Source organism: Trichechus manatus, unplaced genomic scaffold, assembly GCF_000243295.1.
Source record: "Trichechus manatus latirostris isolate Lorelei unplaced genomic scaffold, TriManLat1.0 scaffold00065, whole genome shotgun sequence".
In the NCBI taxonomy this organism is placed as follows: Eukaryota; Metazoa; Chordata; class Mammalia; order Sirenia; family Trichechidae; genus Trichechus; species Trichechus manatus.
The window spans coordinates 5,138,136-5,159,127 of record NW_004444001.1 but is presented as its reverse complement, the minus strand read 5'-3'; the positions used below and the strand labels follow the sequence as shown (position 1 = coordinate 5,159,127).

The 20,992-nt window shown below is 45.7% G+C and overlaps 1 protein-coding gene across 1 annotated transcript in view; it reads left to right on the top strand.

Annotated features, from left to right (window-relative positions):
• Window positions 1-1,778: 1,778 nt before the first annotated feature.
• Window positions 1,779-20,992, top strand: part of MOCS1 (molybdenum cofactor synthesis 1) — a 39,409-nt gene continuing 20,195 nt past the window's right edge. Inside the window, exons 1-3 of the mRNA XM_023734158.1 lie at window positions 1,779-1,908; window positions 9,954-10,080; window positions 11,689-11,856. Coding sequence (XP_023589926.1) covers window positions 1,786-1,908; window positions 9,954-10,080; window positions 11,689-11,856 — 418 coding nt within the window. The 5' untranslated portion in view covers window positions 1,779-1,785. The remainder of the gene's footprint in view (window positions 1,909-9,953; window positions 10,081-11,688; window positions 11,857-20,992) is intronic.

The window sequence follows — 20,992 nt, the reverse complement described above, 5'->3', positions numbered from 1 at the left end:
AAGGAGCCACTGGTGGGTTCAAATCACCGACCTTTCAGTTAGCCATTGTGCCACCAGGGCATAAAGCCTTCAATACATATTACACCTGAACATAAAGAAAACTAAAATCCTCACAACTGGACCAATAAACAGCATCATGATAAGTGGAGAGACCACGATTACTAATGTTCTTTTGGGGCACAAGTGGAGATGTTTATCTTGAAAGAGGAAGGTGACAGTCCTACAATAAGGCCTGGATTAGGATGAAATGAGTGAGACAAAGATGTGCAAGTGCAAGTTTGGATTCTGTTTTCATTTAAAATGTTGATAGTTCGTTTATCATGGACTTCTTTGCATTAATTTTGATTTTAAAAAATGTTGCAGTAATATATTATTTATCTTGATAACCAAGTCTTTTTTTGGTGCCTCCTTAAATTTTGTGCTCAAGCCAAGTGCCTCATTCTCCTAGCTCTAGTCCTGCCCTGCCTACAGCACTTTGTGCCAGTTTCATCGTCATCTCCTTGTCAGACAAGGACAGAGAAGCCTGGAGGAAAAGACCCAGGTTCTCCACCTGAGTTTAAACTTTTGCTTCCCAAGCTCTATGCTCCGCTGCTAACTGAAAGGTTGGTGGTTTAAACCCACCCAGCAGCTCTGCAGAAGAAAGACCTGGTGATCTGCTTTGGTAAAGTTTACAGCCAAGACATAACATAGTTCTTAAAGTTTATGTTCTACCTCCTAGTATGGTGAGTAGAGTCTGGGGTCTTTAAAAGCTTATAAGAAGCCATCTAAGATACAACTACTGGTCTTTATTCATCTGGTACAAAAGAGAAAGAAGGAAACCCAACAACCAGAGAAGGAACGAGACTACAGGATTAATCGTCTACCGGAATCATTGCCTCCTCCATCCGGAGACCAGGTGGTGCTCTGCTATCACTACTGAACTTTCTCATCAGGAACACAATAGATGAATCTTGATAAAAAGGGAGAAAAAAATGTGGAACAGAACTTCAAATTCTTAAAGAATTCAGACTTACTGGACCTATTGAGTCTCTGAGACTATGGCTCTGAGTTGCTCTTCAAACTTTGAATTGAAACTATCCCCTGAAGTCAACTTTAAACTAAGTAACAGTTTAGCCCGAAGAGTAAAGCTTGTCACCCTGGAGTATTGTGTTTCTTTAAAAAATAATAATAATAATAATCTGTATAAGACCTAACGGTCAGCAACTATTTTAAAGCATAGACAAGAAGGTTGGGGGACAGGGAGATTAAGCAAATTGAAGCAAAACAACTAGAACATTAATAAAGAGAATGTTGACACAACGTGAAGAATGTAACCAATGTTACTAATCATTATGTGTACCCACTGCTGTCAGTTGATTAGGGCTTATAGCGACCCTATGGGAAACTGCGAAATGGGAGCGGGTTTTGGTGTGTAGATTTTCATCAAAAATAAACTAAAATAAATAAATTTACAGTCAAGAAAATCCCGCGGCAATTCTACTCTGCCACATGAGATCGCCGTGAGTCGGAATGAACTCGAAAGCAACTAACAAAGACAACAAAGACCTGAAGACTGTGTCCTTAAGCCGGCCCAGGAAGGAAAAACGGGGGAGGGGGGCGGAGCGGGGTTCGGCCGGACGGAGTGGACTACATTTCCCAGAAAACCGCGCGGCGCCCCCACCGATTGGCCGCGCAGGCCCCGCCCCTACGCCACCAATGCCTGGATGACCCAGGGCGGCGAGTTCAGGCAAGAGTGACCCAGAAGGTGGCTGCCCCGGGGAGACTCACCCCCAGCCAAAAGGCTAAATGTCGGCGCGGCCTGTGTCCCGCATGCTGCGGAGAGTCCTGAGGACCAGCACCTGGAGCTGCAGCTCCGAGGCTCCGGTGACGCAGCCCCGTCCCGGGAAGTCCACCCAACCTGCCCCTACGGTGAGTCCGCCCCGCTGGCATCCACATCTACCTGGGAGGTGGCCGCTGAGCAAGCTGCCCCTTACTCCTAGAAGCACCTCGGCTCGTCCTTGGCCACTGTCTTTGGGAGGGACCCCTCGGTTCTTAATGGGAGAGTGTCGTGGGGATAGAATGATGTTCTCTTGAAACTGCTGAGTCTCCCCTGCTAGCTACCCCAGCAAAAGGGGCTCCCTGCCCACCCAGCCATGCACCCCCCTTCCAGGTGTGAGTGTCTGCCAGAAACTGGGGAATAGGACTAAGACTTTGGTCCAATGAGTTGTCTTACTAGTATCCCACTCAGCCCCACCCCACACTCAACCTCTTCCTTAAACCCTTTCCTCCCAGTCCCCTGAGTGGAGATTTTCTGTGTGTGCTCAGGTATCTCTGTCACACTGCTGCACAGTGTGACACTGACTAAAAGTGTCACCCCGCTGTCACCAGCTGTCGGTAGTCAGCTCTGTAGTCACAGGGCTCTGTGACCCGCCCTTCACTGACTATCTGTTTCATCTTCATTTCCCTTGGGAGGGTTCAGCTTCATTCTAGAACAGAGCAGGACCTGGGCACTTCCAAGTTCGGGATTTGGGGATCTCTCTTTTAGGGTTTCGGGTAGGCTCCCGCAGCCCTTGACAAGCCCCCTCAGAGTGTTGCATGTCATCAAGAGTTTTAAGTTTGTTGTTCTTTTGCCCATGTGGTCAGAGGAATACTTTTGAAGAGAGTATCTTTTTTTATTTGGAGAAACCTCTTTTCATGGCCTGTCTAGTTGTTTTTCTTCTCATCTCCCAGGTCTAGGCTTTTATTGTTCAATGAGGAGAAGGGCTTTTTCCTAAACCAAAGCCCCTCTGGGAGCCTCAGATAAGCAGCCCTCATTGCTGGGAAATGGAGGTTTTTTTTTCTTTTCTTTTTTTTTTTTTTTTAATATCCTTGAACTCTAAACTTCTTTGAGGGGAAAAAGGGAAGTCAATATTGTTGAGAGGTCTTTAAAGAATTCAAGAAAAAAGAAGTCCCCTCCCCTGTTTATTTTGTACCTTTCATGAGAGCATCCCTTTGTTAAGTGACTTCATTGGTGGTCTCATTTAGTCCTCACAGTAAAACCCTCCCAGAGTTTTATTAGTTAGTTGCCAGTTACTAGATTCTGAGGTTTTCAAGGTTGTGACCTTTCCAAAGCAGATTACCAGGTGCCTCTGGGTAGGTCCGAACAGCCAACTCTTTGGCTAGCAGTCGAGCACTTAACCCTTTGTGCCACCCAGGGACTCCTGTGATGTAAGCAAGGTCTGTATTTTCAAATGGGAAAATTGAGGCTCATCAAAGTTAAGTGACTTCACTCAAGTCACAGAGCTGTAAAGTGGGGGAGCAGGAACTCAAACTCCCACCTCTGTGCTCATGTCTCCTCCCTGTGGGAAGAGAGGCTATCCTACCCTGGTGGCCTGGTGGTTAAGAGCTACAGCTGCTAACCAACAGGTCGGCAGTTCGAATCCATGAGGCACTCCTTGGAAACCCTATGGGGCAGTTCTACTCTATCCTTGAGGGTTGCTATAAGTTGGAATCAACTTGATGGCAGTGGATTTGGTTTGGTTTTTTTATCCCAACCCTTTCATCTAGACTGTGAGAGGAGCTGTAGTACAGTGGTAAGAACATGGACTCTGGAGCAGAATCCCAGCTTCACACTTACTCGGTGTGTGAACTTGAGTAAATCTCTTCACCTCTCAGTGCCTCAGTTTTCCCATATGTTAAATGGGAATAACGGTGCCTACTTTAGAAGATGGAGCCCTGGTGGCACAGTGGTTAAGAGCTCGGCTGCTAACCAAAAGGTCTGCAGTTCAAATCCACTAACTGCTCCTTGGAAACCCTATGGGGCAGTTCTACTCTATCCTATGGGGTCACTTTGAGTCAGAATCAACTCAGTTGCAGGGGTAAAAGAGTTAATATATGTAAAGTACTTAGAACAAAATAAGTGCTGTGTTAATAAACGTTGCAATTATTATCTTTGCCACCATTGGCACAAGTGGTGTCTGATGAGTCTTCTCCCACCTGGACAGTCAGGGCAGCCATTCTGTTAACTGTTTGATCACAGACCCCCCGGTAGGGCTGTCCTCAGCAGATAGGGAACTCCCTGAGTGCTGGGTGCTGCCCTGCCTTTCTAGGTATTTCCCCAAAGCGCTTAACACAGCAGCGGAGTCAGCAGAGATATTACATTGTTTGAAACCGAGCGAGGGAGGGGGCAGGTGGAGTAGTGGGCAGCACTGGACGGGGAGCCTCAGGTTTTCACTCTCAGTCTGCTTCCAGTATCATCTGGCTCCTGGGCTCACTTCCCTCTTTTCATGTCGACAAAACCTAAGGGCTGGATCAGCCCATCTTTATGCACTGAAGGAGGTCTGTCTTGAATAGAAACCTCAGAGGTGAGATGAGTCCTGAGATACATATGTTCAGCAGAGCCACAGACCTCGCCTGTTTGCAGGCACAGGGGTAGGGTGTCCTCCCCTTTCCTCCCTGCAGGGTCCCTCTCCCCAAGCCCTCCACCGGGCTCTGGTGGGCTTATTGGGGATGGGAAGTGCCTAGAGAGGCAGAATGGAAAGCCACTGGGTGTTATCTGTTTGGGTGTCAGGATGTGGGTGTGTGATGAAGAGGTGAGGTGTGGAGTGGGAGCTGGCTGTTGGGACAGTGGGAAGGGGGCCTTGGGCTAGTCCAAGGAGAAGTTAGAAGCTTTTACAGGTGGAAAGGGGAGGTGAGTAGGGGAGACACAGCCACGTGGTGCCTCAATTGGGGTGGCCCGAACAATCTGGAGGATCTGTCCCAGCCAGGGAGCATAGTGTCCCTCTTTCTTCATCTCAGGTTCCATGCAGACTTTGTCGGGGCAGCAAGAGCTCTGGAGCTGGTCTGAGGCCCTGGGCCTGCAGGGGTAGGGGAGAAGGTGGCTGTGGGCAAGGCAAAGGCACCCAGGATCTTAGAGGCCCGAAAGAATGGACACTGGAGTAGGGGCATGTAGGAAGAAAACTAGTGTGATAGGAGGCAGGACAGCCAGGGCCTGGCATGGGAGTGACACATGGAGGGAAAGGAGATTTGTCAAGGGGCATCTTGACTTCTAGTCTGCATAGCTCCTCCCAGTCTTTGTTTCAGTGAAGTATGATTCTCCTTGCTGGGAGCCACATAAGTATAACTTAGGGTTGGAGTCTCAGAGAGGGGAGGAGAACCACGCCTGGAGCTAGGTACTTGGCTGTGTCCACTCATTTAATAGAGATTAATTTTATATGAGAAGCCCCTGGTATACATAATCCCAAATAACAGGTAATTTGGAATGTGCACTTTTTCTCCTGGCTAACTCTGCTGCTCTGTCTCAACTCTAGAGCTATTTGAGGGCTGGCCTTTTCCAATCAAATCAAATGCCCAAGGTTAGTGACTAATATGGGAAGGTCCTTTGAGGATACGGTCTCTCCCTTCACTAACTTCCTTGTACCACCCTATTCAAACTGGGTTGGGTAGAAGAGATTTTTTTTTTTCCCTAGTTGCCCTTGAGTCGAAGCAACTCAGACTCATGGTGACCCCATGTGTGTCAGAGTAAAACTGTGCCCCAAAGGGTTTTCAATGGCTGTTTTTTCAGAAGTAGATCACCAGGACTTGCTTTCAAGGTGCCACCAGGTGGACTTGAACCTCCAACCTTTTTAGCAGCCAAGCGTGTTAATTGTTTGCACTACTCAGGGACTCCAGACAAAAGAGAACCAGTGATGTGGCAACCAATAACTAGTGCCTGGTTACTAGTACTGACGGTCTTGGGGGCACTTGGATCCCAGTTGTCCTCCTTTGGGTAGTGTGATAGCAGATCTGAAGCTCTTGGCCTTGGGCCATCTGCCATTTAGTAGGGTTGGAAGGCCAGGGTCTTTCAGGCCTGGGGAAGCTGACACAGAGTAGGAAAACGTCACAGCACAGACATCTAGTGCTTCTCCAGGAAGATGTGTTTCATGAATGAATATGTGTTTCTAAGAATTAAGAAAATTGTGATGATCGCTCATTAAATACCTGCTTTGTGACAGGAACTGTATTCTGTCATCTACTCCTCCAACTGAATTAGGTATGCTTATCCCCATTTTATAGATGAGGAAACTGAGGCATAGAGAGTTTAGGCGACTTGCTCATACAGCTGGTCAGTAACAGAGTCAGGCTTCTCCAAAGTCTGTGCTTACAACTGCAAGTTGTAGTGCCTGATGCTGATTCCACTAGATGCATGCCTCTCAGCCCTGACACCAGGGCTCCAGTAGAAAGCTGAGGCACTTAAAAAAAAAAAAACAACAAACCAGAGCCCGGGCCCTATCCCAGAGCAATTCAGGTGGGTCCCTCGCATCAATACTTCTAAAATTCTTCAGGTAATTTAAATGTGCAGCTGGAGTTGAGAGCCACTGTTCTAGACTAAATTTTGACAGTGGAGAGCAGCCTGGAAATGAGCGATCTCCGCGATGCCACTGGGCTTTACACACCTTTGGATTGGTGGTAGACCTATTTGTTCACTTGACATAGTGGTTCAACACTTTATACCAACACAGTGTGCTAGCCACTGGGGATATCGAGTCAGGCAGAAAGGCCTGCCACACAGATGGGCAGAGAACAGCTAAAGGTATTAAGCTCCTACTGCTTCTGACACACTCTACCCAGCCCTTCCTGGGTGAGGGAGGTCGCTGTCCATTCTGCCTGGTAACACCTGCTAGATCCTGGGCTCCTTTGACTGGTACTCAGATTTTTTTCTTCCAGGGGATTTAAAAGGAGCCCTGGTGGCACAAACAGTTAAGTGCTCGGCTGCTAACTGAAAGGTTGGCAGTTCAGTTCCACCCAGTGGCTCTGCAGGAGAAAGACCTGGTGATCTGCTTCTGTAAAGATTACAGACTAGAAAATCCTGTGGGGTTTCTACTCCGTCACGTGGGGTCACTGTGAGTTAAAATCAACTTGTAACAATAGGGGATTTAAGAGAAAGGAAAAAAAAATTGGAAGAATGAAAATAGGACACCCAGTGTTGGAGAGGAGAAGGGGTGAGAGGGCGGTGGGGATGAAGCTTGTTAATCTCTAGGTATTGAGTTTGTATGTCCCTCCAGCAGGGTGAGGATGTGGGCATGTAGGAGGCTGGGCTGGGCTCCGGGGGTACAGGGTCTGAATGAACCTAGATGAAGTCACTTGAGGTGTCAAAAGTGAAATCTGCCTGGCCCCTCCCACAGCCAGAACTAACCTGCCTAATGCCATTCTCGATTTCCTGATCGCACTCTTTGCTCTCTGCTTTCTGCTGAGTCATACTCCTTGGTCTTCTCACAGGCTCCAAATTCCTAGATTTGAGTTCCTCCCTCACCCAGCCACCCCCCGGGGGTGGGGTCATCTTGGTAAATGAGGAAGTGGGGTCTGTGCTGACTCACAAATTAGTGAGCTATTGCTGGAGAAGAGGGTGCAGCTGCATCCTGAATCCGAGGGGTGAGCTTGTGTTCATTAGTGACTCTGTAGGGAGGAAGTGGCTGTTAGGATTAGAGCATGCTCCAGTTTAGAGAAGTGGCTGCTGCTCAGCTTGCTGTGGAGCTGTGAACAGGGTTTCTTGGCAATCTGGGGAAACTGGTCTTGGGGTGGGTAGAGGGAGGTAAGTTTTATGGACCCAGGAAAATCATGGAAGCAGGTTTTGTTTCTCACCACTCCTCTACCCTCTCTCGTATCCCTTCTATCTTCTGAGTGAATCAATGGCTCTCAACCCTGGTGCACGTTAGAATCACCGGGAAGATGAAAAAAAAAAACACACCCGTGCCTGGGCTCCAGCCTCGGAGATTCCCAACTCAATTGGTCTCCAGTGGAATTTTTTTTTTTTTTTTCCTTAAGCTCCCTGATGGTTCTAACATCAACCAAGGTTGAAGAGCTCACTCCCTCCTGGAGTGTAGGTGTAGTTACCCCAGACCTCAGGATAACCTGAAGCCTTCTGCTGTCTTAGGTTACCTATTAACTTCCCTTCCTGCTCTACTCCCTTACTCGTAGCAAGACATTAAAAAAAAAAAAAAGGCCACCGTCAAGTCGACTGACTCATGACCACCCCAAGTGTGTCAGTGTAGAGTTGTGCTCTAGGGTTTTCAGTGACTGATTTTTCAGAAGTAGATTGCCAGGACTTTCTTCTGAGGCACATCTGAGTAGACTCAAACCTTCAATCTTTTGGTTAGATGCCGAACGTGTTAACCGTTTGCCCCACCTAGGGACTCCTCCTTAGCCCATACTGTGTTCTTATTTTATAACTGGAAAACAAGCCCAGAGAAGTTAAGGAATTTTCCCGGTATGTCACGTTATACTTGGCCCAGAAACCAGGGGTTCCTGCCCCTAATCCAGAGTCCTGTTCATAGGTAGAACTCATGGAGTACAACTGGGGTCATGATGTCTTTGTTCTAAGAATTCTAGAGAAGTGATTTCTCCCTACCCCATCATCTTTCTGCATATCTTCTTGGACTTTCCTTGTGTAATTAGGGGAAGGAATTTAGAACTAGAAGACCTGGATTTGAATCTTTGTTCTACCTACGGTGTTCTTGGACCCCATCCAAGCCTTAGTTACAATAATTGCCTTATGGGGTGGGTGTGGGAATTGAAGGAGAGAACATTGGATGGAAACTGTAAGGTGTTTTGCAAATGTTGCTTCCGTGGAGCAATTATCTTATCAACATCTGTCAGGACCCAAGGTTGTGCTCTCAAGGGAGAGAGAGATCAGAAGTGGGAAAGGGTGAGGTTGGCTGCCTCCTTTCTCCCCTTGGGACGAATTTGGGCCTTGCTTGGCACCTCCAGCTATCGCCTCCTCTTTAGGCCCCAGACAATGGGTGCATTATCCTTCGTTCTGGCACGGGGAGGGTGAAGAATAATGGTTGAAAAGCAACTGACTACTAGCCGAAGCTAGACAAGAGGTTGGCGATTTGAACCCTCCCAGAGGCACCTTGGAAGACAGGCTAGGCCATCTGCTTCCAAAAGATCAAAACCTTGAAACCCTATGGAGCAATTCTAATGTGCGCACATGGGGTTGCCTTGAATTGAAATCAGCTCAACGGCAAACAACAACAACAGTGTTTGTGTGGGGTGGTCGTTCTGGCCCTTCACTCCTTCCTTCCTTGGGGCTAGGCTGTTGCCTCCTTCCTCCTGCAGGTCTCTCTGGTTGTGCGGTCCTTGTCCCAAAAGGCTTTTTAATGAGGGGAGCCCTCTCTATGGGCACCATCCTCCCCAGATGAGCGCAGCCCCCAGCTGCTCATGATGGCTTGACCTGATTGGTTCCTCAGGGCAGTGGGGAGGCCCCAGCGAGCCCAGCCAGCAGGGGTGTAGCTATAGGAGAGGCAGCTTGTTTGACAGCCCCAAACTCCCACAGTTAGCGATTTGGCTTCAGTGCCTTCTCTCCCCCATTATAAAGGGGAGGCATATGGGGAGGCCTAGGTTGGAGAGTGGCTCACCATTTCCCAAGCAGAGGCAGCAGTATAGCTTGAGCCTCAGTTCCCCTCACAGTCACCCACTCCATCCCTTCTCTTTTCTGGCCAAGTTCCTGCCAGCTTCTGGCAACCGTGCCAAGTTTCTGCCTCAGCTTGGCATGGTTGCCAGATGCTGAGGTGGCACATTCTCTGCCAGTGACCCTGTCCAAGAAAGATTGGAAATGTTTGTTCCTGGACAGGCTTCCTGGAGGGAGGGGTAGGCAGTAAGATGGCGGCAGGGAAGAAGATGGGCCTGGGTTGGGTTTAATACCCTGCCTGCCTGCTCTCCCTGCCACCCACCTTGCTGCCCAGCTGGTAGCACACTGCTTGTCCTATGGGGCCATGGGGGGTGGGTGCTTCTGCTCAAGCCTCTTTCCCAATCTGTGAATGAGAAGGTTAATTGCTGGGCCCTCAGGATGGTGGGGTCCAAATGTGTGGAAAAGTTGGCCATGCTGTATGCATGTCAGAGATGAGGGACAGACAGTAGACCTAGGGTTGGCTCACTTCACCCCAGGTGGGTTATCCTTGCTCCTGCCCCCAGGCTGGAAACAGGGGCCCATGCTGTTCTCTCTGCCTTGTCCTCAGGAGCTGTCCAGGCGGAGGCAGTTCCTGAGGGAGCACGCTGCCCCCTTCTCCGCCTTCCTCACCGACAGCTTTGGCCGCCAGCACAGCTACCTGCGAATCTCCCTCACAGAGAAGTGCAACCTCAGATGTGAGTCTCCTGCTTCAGCCCCCTCTGGGCTCCTGTAGTCACATGTTTGGGGCTACTAAGCCTCTACTGAAGCAGCTTCTGGAATCTCCCCATACCCAGGAATCCTCCTCAGTTCTTCTGATTCCTAGTTCTAACTTCTCCACCCACTACCCTGGCCTGCCAGGCCAGGCAGGATTCAGGGTTGAGATAGGGGTCAACGCTGAGTTTCACAATTCTGAAATTTGGGTTCTACTTGGGATTAGGTTTGAAAGCAGAATTGCTGTTGGGTTTAGAATCAGGATTGGGTCCTGGCTCTTTCTCTGTTCAGGGTTCTTTCCTCCCTTCTCCTGTACTGTTTCCCTGCAGTTTTCAAAGTTCAGGATGTGGGGGGTGGGTACTATAAACATGTGAAATACACAACAGTGCCCGTGGCCAACCCTGCCCACTATGCCAATTCCATATGGCAGTTGGCCCAGGACTGATACGAAGAATACCTATTTCATAATCTCAGAGGAGCGCTCTAGGGACTGTATGCACTGCTGGGGGCACTCCCAAAGTTTTGATCTTCCTTCCTGTCTTGCTGTCTGTCTGTCTGCCTTTCTCTTTCTTTTTTCACTGTGGCTTACAATAAGAAATTAACCTCATAGCCCGATAAATGTATGTATATGTGTGTTTGTGTGTGCATGATAAATGTTTAGTCAAATAATACTTACCTTTACTACATGTAGTACATTCTGACATACTTACCTATTCTGTTCTTTCTATTCTGTCTTTAAAATTCAATTCTGGATCCAGTTCACTAATTTGACTCCATGGCTGTCAAGCCGATCTCGACCTAATCCTTGATAAAACTGTACTACAAGAACTAGTGGTATAGTAGCTGGCAGCCTTCACCTGCTCCAGCTCACCTGATTTACTCCTTTGTGTTCCCTCACCCTGAACAAGTAGTACCTAAGTTTTCCCACCTGTAAAATGGGACCGATGATGGCCTGAAATAGGTAGGATGGATATGACCACACTGGTAGCTGTAGAGGAGAGCAGCTTTTACTACCAGGTCAGTGAGAACTTCCCAGCCTCTTTTACCCAGCATAGCTCACATAGTGTGTGGTAATATTTGTATGCCAGAACCAGATGAATGAAGAAGAATGAATGATGCTGAGGGACTCAGCATCTTGGCGTCCCCCTACCTCAGGCCAAGCTGGGCCCATAGCCTAGTTTATCTTCTCTAACCTATATCCTCAGCTCCCCCACTAAGGGATATTAAGGCCAAATGGGAGACCAAAAAAAAAACCATGGCCGTCGAGTTGATTCCATCTCATAGCAACCTTATAGGATAGGACAAAGTAGAACTGCCCCATAGGGTTTCTAAGGAGCGGCTGGTGGATTTGAACAGCTCACCTTTTGGTTAGCAGCCATAGCTCTTAACTGCTGTGCCACCAGGGCAGATGAGAAAAATGAGCCCCAGAAGGAATCTGGCCTAGGGCTAAGCACCACCCTGCTTTGACCCCCAGATTTGGGGAGGTCTCTTCTCTTTGTCTGTATGGGGCTCAGGGGAGTTGGGAATAGGGACATCGCAGACCTGACTGCTGTGCCCATTTCCCACCTCCACGACCCCTCCTATGCTCTCAGGTCAATACTGCATGCCTGAGGAGGGGGTCCCACTGACCCCTAAGGCTGACCTACTGACCACCGAAGAGGTCCTGGCTCTTGCACGGCTCTTCGTGAAAGAAGGCGTGGACAAGATCCGGCTCACAGGTGGGGAGCCGCTCATCCGGCCTGACGTTGTGGACATCGTGGGTGAGTTTTGACCAAAGTTGTCACCTCTTCTCCCCACTCCTGTTTCATACAGCTGGGTGTGATGGTGTTAGGGATGAATCCAGAGCTTGCTGGTCATTGGAGGCTTGTCAGAACCTTCACTGAGGGTTGTCTGGAGGACTGCAGCTGCCATCTGCAAAACCTCTTGGCAGTCCCAGTAGTGCCCTCAATCACCTCTGCTGTTGCCATGCACCATCGTCTGCCCCGGGATACCCGGAATTGCCTCCCAGCTGGTCTCTCTGCTCCCCCCTTACCTCTCTAGAGCTTTTTCTCCATGCAGCAGCCAGAATGATCTCATTAAAAATGTAAGTCAGAGCAGGTCAGAACAGTATTGATAACTGAAGCCAACGTTCGTTTACAACTCACTGTTTACAGCTCCTTATCTAGGAGCCCTGGTGGCACAGTGGTTAAAGTGATCAACTGCTAACCAAAGGTTGGTTGGAAACTATCAGCGGCTCCACAGGAGAGGGATGTGTAGCCCGCCAGCTAACAATGGTTTTTATGTTTTTAAATAGCTGAAAAAAGTCAAAAGAAGAATAACATTTTGTGGCGTGTAAAAATTACATGAAATTCTAATTTCAGTGTCCATAAATGAAGTTTTATTGGAACACAGCAACGCCCATTTGTTTACAGATTGTCTATGGCCTCTTTTGTGCTACAACGGCGGAATTGAGTAATTGCAACAGAGACCCTATGGCCAGCAAAGCAGAAAATGTTTACTCTCTGGCCTTTTGCAGAAAAGGTGTACTGACCCCTGCTCTATCCTCTCATCCTGCCTTGTTTTAGTTCATAGGGTTTATCTCATTCAAACTTGATGTTACTTAGTTATGTGTTTACTTTTTTATTGTCTGTCTCCTCCAATAACTAACATGGAAGCTCTCGGGGAGAGGTGCTGTGGGTTTTGTCACAGCTATGTTTCCAGCACTTAGAACGATGCCTGACACATAGTTGGTGCTTGCTGGAATTTGTTGAATGAATGAACAGTCGTTCAAATTTGGTTCTGGATCAACAGAGAGTCCCTGACGGAGCAGGAGAAAAGTGGGGTGCAGAACTCAAATTCTAGCAAAAAGACCAGACTTAGTGGTTTAGCTGAGACTGAGGGACCCCGGAAGACACGGCACCCGGACTCTCTGTTAGCCCAAAACTAACAATTCTTCAGACAAAGATTAGACTGGACTATGGGACATAAAATAATACTCGTGAAGAGTGTGCGTCTTAGCTCAAGTAGATACATGAGACTAAATGGGCAGCTCCTGTCCAGAGGCGAGATGAGAAGGCAGAGAGGGTCAGGAGCTGGTTGAATGGACACAGGAAATCCAGGGTGGAAAGGAGGAGTGTGCTGTCACAGTATAGGGAGAGCAAGTAGGGTCACATAACAATGTATGTATAAATTGTTGTATGAGAGACTAACTTGAATTGTAAACTTTCACTTAAAGCACAAAGTTTGGTTCTACAGTAGGACATACCTGCATTTGAATCTTGGGCTGTACCTCTTATTAGCAGTGTACCTTTGGCAATTTTTAAATTCTATTCTAAGCCTCGGGACAATAATAGTACCTACCTAATAGGGTCAACAGGAGGATGGAATGAGAATAAAATGCCCAGCATATGGCAAGTGCTCTGTAAGGGGTAGCTCCACAGATCCTTCCTCCAGGTGCTTCTTCTGAGCCCAGGTCAGGCAGAGACCTTTGCTCACAGATAATAAAATCAGAGGAAAATAAAGTTCCCTGTTCTTGATTGCTGCCCTCCCCACCCTCGCTGCTCCGAGTGGGTTCTCCCAATACTTGGCTTTCTGCCTCTTTCATTCATTTTTTTGAGTGCTTTCCATGTGCCTGGCGCTATGCTGGGGATACACAGATGAATGAGCTGTAGCCCCTGCCATGCAGGACCCATGACCGATTGGAGGAGGTAGCTGCAGGAGCAGGATCAAGCAGCCATCTGATAAGGGCTGAGCCAGGGGAGCTCAGGCACAGTGGGAGCCCCAGAGAGGGGCTCAGGGCCCCCTGACAGCCTTCTTCTCTCACCTTTCCCGTGGCCAGCTCCTTCCAGCCCCCAATGGTCGCCTGACCTGTGATCTTGCCTTCATTTCTGTGCTACATGGGTCACCCAGGGGAGCTGATCCCCCTGTTCCAAGTGGCTCCTCAGAGCTTCCTCAGAGCTGAAAGGCAGGCTGGGTTTTAGGAAGTTCTGAACCTGGTGAGCCCAGCTGGCAGCTAGGCCCAGCCCCCTCATTCAGGCCAGTTCCTCTCCCTGCCACCCTCTGGCACGAGTTCCTTCTTAAGTCTCTGAGCTCTGTGACAGGGCTTGCTTGTGGGAGAGCAGAGAGGGTGAGGATCCCTCACTGGCCAGAGAGGCGCAGGATGACTGAGCACAGCTGTGAGGACTCAGAGCCTCCATGGAAGCCATGGATTTGCTTGGCGGGAAGAATGGGAGCCCTGTTTCTGGTCTACCACTCCCTGGCCCCGTGAACTTATGCCAGTTTCTTCTCCACCTTGGGCCTCAGTTTCCTCATCTGTGGAACAGCCACTTAAGGGCCTTTTCTGTTGTGATATTCCATGATTGTCTGTCCAACTGATAGCATGGGCAGGGCAGGGACAGATTGCCGCTAGATGCTGGGTAGGACATGGACGCAGCACAGTAACTTGCTTCTGAAGACTTACTTCCTGCCACCCAGCTGAGGGTGTGGGCTAATGGGGGAAAAGATTACACTATCCCTCCTCCCACAGTGCACTAAGAATGGCAGCTGCAGTGCTTTGAATTCTAGTGATGCAGTGCTTACTAACACCTTGACATCTGTCAGGCTAACTCCTTTGATCTTCCCCAGAGGTACTTCTTCAGAGCAAAACAGTCCTGAAGAGCAAGGGAAGAGGATACTAGTGGGTGGGTGGTGGGGAGGGGAGGGCTGGAGTGAAGGGTGGGAGCAGAAGTTAGAGCTAGGATGTTCACAAACACAGTCCACACCCTTCCACTTGAGAGTTTTGAGGGGACCCCATCCAGAGGGCAGAGTGAAAGGATTGCTTTGTTCACTTGGGGTCCTTGCCTGAAGCTCTGTCAATCTTGGTTTGGTGCCGCAGAACTCCTCATGGGAAGGACTCAAGCTGTCCCGGACTTTCTCTTTCTGCATTTATCTGTGATCCCCTCTGCTGACCCTTTGCCTCTCCAGCACATCTCCAACTGTTCCCTCTCTGCTTCTGTGCTGGGTTTTTGACAGTAGCTGAATTCGCTCCAGGAATAATATTCTTACAGGGCAGCCCTTCCTCTATGGTGACTTCATCGGGCTCTTAATTTCCTCCCTGCTTCCCTTTGGCCTCATACTTGCTATTGGGTTCCAAATGTTGCTAGTATGAATGCTGTCCTATCCATTGTTGGATTCTTTAATCCTACCCACACCTTTGTAAGTAGTCCTTTCATTAAAGTCTCTTTATTTTAAGCATCTGGGGTGATTTCTGTTCTATGCTAGGATCTTGACTGTCATATTTTAAACTACGTCTTCTAACTTTTTGTTGTTGGTATATTCATCTTCTACCCAGCCTGGCTGCTAACTCTCCTATTATATGTAATATGTTAGCTGTATATAATATGTCTATTTAGATGTTTTAAATTTTTTATACTAACAACTGTATCATCTGCAACCAAAGAGTTTTATTTTTTTCTTTCCTATTTATTTACCTTTAATTTCTTTTTCTTTTTTTATTACAAGATCTCAAGTACAGTGTTCAATAGTAATAGTAATAGGAGAATGCTCCTAATGTTTCCCCACTTAGAATGATGTTTCTTGTAAGTTTTTTCACAAATTTTGTCAGGTTAATGAAATTATCTTCCTAGTTTACTAAGGTGTTTTCTTCTTTAATTGCATGCCTTTTTCTACATATATTAGGATGATCTATGAGTTTTTTCCTCTTTATTCTGTTATTCTGAATGACATTTATAAATTTTCTAATATGTAAGTGCAGCCTGGTCATGGCATATTATGTTTTATCTACTATTGGATTCAGTTTGCTAATATTTTATTTAGGTTTTTGCATCAATATTCATGAGTGAAATAGGCCTGTAAGTTTTCCATTCTAATGTCTACTTTAACTGGTTTGGGAATCAAGTCTCCAAGAACAAATTAGGGAGTATTCTCTCTTATTCTGTTATCTGCAGAAGTTTGTATAAATCTGTAATCATTACTTCTTTGAAAATATGGTAGATCTCATTTGTAAAACTGTCCCTAATCTTTTCTTTGCAGGGAGATTTTTAACTGCTGCTTTAGTTTCTTTAATAGTAGTTTCTCTATTCAAGTTCTCTACTACATTTGCAGTCAGTTTTGGGAGTTTTTTTTTCTTTTGAAGAAATTTTTCATTATTTCTGACTTCAAACTTACTGGCATGAAGTGTTGGTAACATTTCTTACTGTCTTTTTCCAATTATAACATTGTCATTTCTATATGTTTTATTTTGTTCTTCTTTAATTTTATTGTGCTTTAGGTGTAATGTTACAGCGCAAATTAGTTTCTCATTCAAAAATTTATATGCAAATAGTTTTGTGACATTGGTTGCAATCCCCGCAATGCTTCAGCACTCTCCCCTTTTCCTTTTCCACCTCAGGTTCCCCATTCCCATTCCTCCAGTTTTCCTGTCTTTTCCTGCCTTCTGTTCTTTGCTTTTGGGCAGGTGTTGTCCCTTTGGTCTCCTATACTTGACTGAACTAAGAAACACGTTCCTCATATGTGTTATAGTTTGTTTTATAGGTCTGTCTAATCTTTGGCTGAAAGGTGGATTTCAGGAGTGGCTTCAGTTCTGAGTTAGCAGCGTGTCTGGGGGCCATCATCTTGGGGGTTCCTCTGGTCTCTGTCAAAATGAGAAATTGAATTTTGTTCTACATTTTTCTCCCACTCTGTCTGTGTCATAGATTGAATTATGTCCCCCCCAAAAATGTGTGTATCAGTTTGGCTTAGGTCATGATTCCCAGTATTGTACGATTGTCTACCATTTTATCATCTGATGTGATTTCCCTATGTGTTGTAGATGCTGTCACTATGATGTAATAAGATGGATTAATGGCAGTTATCTTGATGAGATCTACAAGATTAGATAGTGTCTTAAGCCAATCTCTTTTGAGATATAAAAGAGAGAAGTGAGCAGAGACACGTGGGAACCTCTTACCACCAAGAAAGCAGTGCAGGGAGCAGAGGGTATCCTTTGGACCTGAGGTTCCTGCGTAGAGAAGCTCCCAGACCAAGGGAAGACTGATAACAAGGACCTTGCTCTGGAGCCAACAGAGGGAAAAGGGCTTCCCCTGGAGCTGACGCCCTGAATTTGGACTTGTAGCCTACGAGACTATGAGAGAATAAATTTATCTTTGTTAAAACCACCCACTTGTGATATTTCTACTACAGCAGCACTAGATGACTAAGATAGTCTGGGACCCTCTATTGTGATCCCTGCCAGAGCAGTTGGTGGTGGTAGCCAGGCACCATTTAGTTGTGCTGGACTCAGTCTGGTGGAGGCTGTGGTTCATGTGGTCCATTAGGCCTTTGGACTAATATTTTCCTCATGTGTTTGATTTTCTTCATTCTCCTTTGCTCTGGACAAGATGGGACCAATAGCTGTATCTGAGATGGCCACTGGGAAGCTTTTAAGATCCCAGATGCTACTCAACAAAGCAGGATGTAGGACATTTTCTTTATGAGCTATGTTATGCCAGTTGACCTATATGTTCCTCAAGACTATTGTCCCCAGCCCTCAGCCCCAGCTGCTTGGTCCCTCAAAGTGTCTGGATGTGGCTAGGAAGCTTCTTTGACTTTGCCTTGGTCAACTTGTGCTGACTTCCTGAATGTTGTGTGTTGTCTTTCCTTTCACCAAAGTGAACACATGTCTACTATCTAATTACTGATTTCCCCTCCCACACCCCTCTACTGCTTCACAGTCATCGGAGATTGTTATTGTCTATGTGTAAACCTTTTCTTGAGTTTTTATAATAGTGGTCTCATACAACATTTGTCCTTTTGTGATGGACTTATTTCACTCAGCATAATGCCTTCCAGATTCATCCATGTTGTGAGATGTTTTGCAGATTCATCATTGTGCTTTATCATTACATAGGATTCCACTATGTGTACATACCATAATTTGTTTATCCATTCATCTGTTGATGGGCACTTAGGTTGTTTCATCTTTTTTGCTATTGTGAATAATGCTGCAGTGAGGATGAGTGTGCATATGTCTATTTGTGTGACATCTCTTATTTCTCTAGGATATATTCCTAGTAGTGGAATTGCTGGGTTGTGTGGTATTTCTATTTCTAGCTTTTTAGGGAGGTGCCATGTTATGAATTGAATTGTGTTCCCAAAAATGTATGTCAACTTGGCTAGGCCATAAATCCCAGTGTTGTGTGACTGTCTAACATTTTGTCATCTAATGTGATTTTCCTATGTGTTGTAAGTCCTACCTCTGTGATGTTAATGAGGCAGGATTAGAGACAGTTACGTTAGTGAGTCAAGGCTTAGTCTACAAGATTAGGTTGTGTCTTGAGTCCATCTCTTTTGAGATATAAAAGAGAGAAGGGAGCAGAGAGACAAGGGAACCTCATACCACCAAGAAAGCAGTGCCAGGAGCAGAGCAAGTCCTTTGGACCCAGGGTTCCTGTGCGGAGAAGCTCCTAGACCAGCGGAAGATTGATAACAAGGACCTTCCCCCAGAACAGAGAGAGAGAAAGAGAGAGAGAGAAAGCTTTCCCCTAGACATCTAGCCTCCTAAACTGTGAGAGAATAAACTTCTCTTTGTTAAAGCCATCCAGTTGTGGTATTTCTGTTATAGCAGCACTGGATGACTAAGACATGCCATATCGTTTTCCATAGTGGTTATACCATTTTACATTCCCACCAGCAGTGCATAAGAGTTTCAGTCTCTCCACAACTTCTCCAACATTTGTTATTTTCTGTTATTTGATTGGTGCCAGTAAATGTTGGGGTGAGATGGTATCTTACTGTAGTTTAATTTGCACTTCTCTAATGGTTAATGATCTCGTGCATTTCCTCATGTGTTTGGGATCTGTTAGCTGCCAGAATGTCTTCTTTGGTGAAGTGTCTGTTCATATCTTTTGCTCGTTTTTTAATTGGATCATTTGTCTTTTTGTTGTTGAAGTGTTTAAGTATGTTGTAGATTTTAGACATAGACACTTGCCAGATATGTCGTAGCCAAAAAATTTTTCCCAGTCTGTAGGCTCTCTTTTTATTCCTTTGGTGAAGTCTTTTGATGAGCATAAGTGTTTAATTTTTAAGAGCTCCCAGTTATCTGGTTTCTCTTCTGGTGTTTGTGCATTATAAGTTATGGTTTGTATTCTCTTTAGGCCATGTATTAGGGCCCCTTGCGTTGTCCTTATTTTTTCTTCCATGATCTTTATCATTTTAGGTTTTATATTTAGGTCTTTGATCCATTTTGAGTTTTTGTTTATAGTGTGAGATATGGGTCCCATTTCTTTTTTTTACAGGTGGACATCCAGTTTTGCCATTACCATTTGTTAAAAAGACTATCTTTTCCCCATTTAATGAACTTTGATCCATTGTCAAAGATCAGCTGACCATAGGTGAATAGATTTGGATCTGAGTTCTCAATTCTGTTCCATTGGTTTGTGTGTTTGTCATTGTACCAGTAGCAGGCTGTTTTGACTACCATAGCTCTATAATAGGTTCTGAGGTCCGGTAGTGGGAGGCTTCTTATTTTATTCCTTTTCTTCAATAATGCTTTCCTTATCCAGGGCCTTCTTTTCCATATAAAGTTGGTGATTAGTTTTTCCGTCTCATTAAAGAATGCTGTTGGTATTTGGATCAGGTTTACATTATATCTGTAGATCTCTTTGGGCAGAATTGATATTTTCACACTGTTGAATCTTCCTATCCATGAGCATGGTATGTTTTTCCATTTATGCAGGTGTCTTTTGGTTTCTTGCAAGAGTGTTTTGTAGTTTTCTTTGTATAGGTCTTTTACGTCCCTGGTTAGATTTATTCCTAATTATTTTATCTTTTCAGAGGCTATTATAAATGGTATTGTCTCCCTGATTTCCTTTTCAAAGTTCTCTTTGTTGATGTACAGGAATCCAACTGATTTTTATATGTTGATCTTGTATCCTGCTACCCTGCTGAATCCTTCTATTAGTTCCAGTAGTTTTCTTGTGGAATCTTCGGGGTTCTCTATGTATAGTATCATATCATCTGCAAATAGGGATAATTTTACTTCTTCCTTTCTAATCTGAATGACCTTTATTTCTTTTTCTTGCCTTATTGCTCTAGCTAGGATTTCCAAAACACCGTTAAATAGGAGTGGTGATAAAGGGCATCTGTCTTATTCCTATTCTCAGGGGGAATACTTTCAGCCTCTCTCCATTGAGAATGATGTTAGCTGTTTGTTTTGTATGTTGTTGTTGTTATGTACCATCAAGTTGGTTCTGACTTATAGCGACCCTATAGGACAGAGTAGAACTGCCTCATAGGGTTTCCAAAGAGTGGCTAGTGGATTCGAACTACCGATCTGTTGGTTAGCAGACAAGCTCTTAACCAATGCACCGCTAGGGCTACTGGTTTTGTATAGATGCCCTCTATTATGTTGAAGAATTTCCCTTCTATTTCTATTTTTTTTTTTTTTTGAGAGAGTTTTTATCAGGAATGGGTGTTGGACTTTATCAAATGCCTTTTCTTCATCAATTGAGATGATCATGTGATTCTTCTCTTTTGCTCTATTTATGTGCTGGATTACTTTGATTGATTTTCTAATGTGGAACCATCCTTGCATACCTTAATATACTATCCCGCTTGGTTGTGGTGTATTATTTTTTTGATATGATGCTGAATTCTATTGACTAGAATTTTGTGGAGAGTTTTTGCGTCCGTATTCATGAGAGATACTGGTCTGTAATTTTCTTTTTTTGTAGAGTTTTTGCCAGTCTTTGGTATCAGGGTTATGCTGGCTTCATAGAATGAATTCGGGAGTATCCCTTCCTTTTCTGTGCTCTGAAATAGTTTCAGTAGTACTAGTGTGATCTCTTCTCTGAATATTTGGTAGAATTCTCCAGTGAATCCGCCTGGGCCAGGGCTTTTTTTTTTTGGTATTTTTTTTTTTTTTTTTTGGTGCGTCTTCCT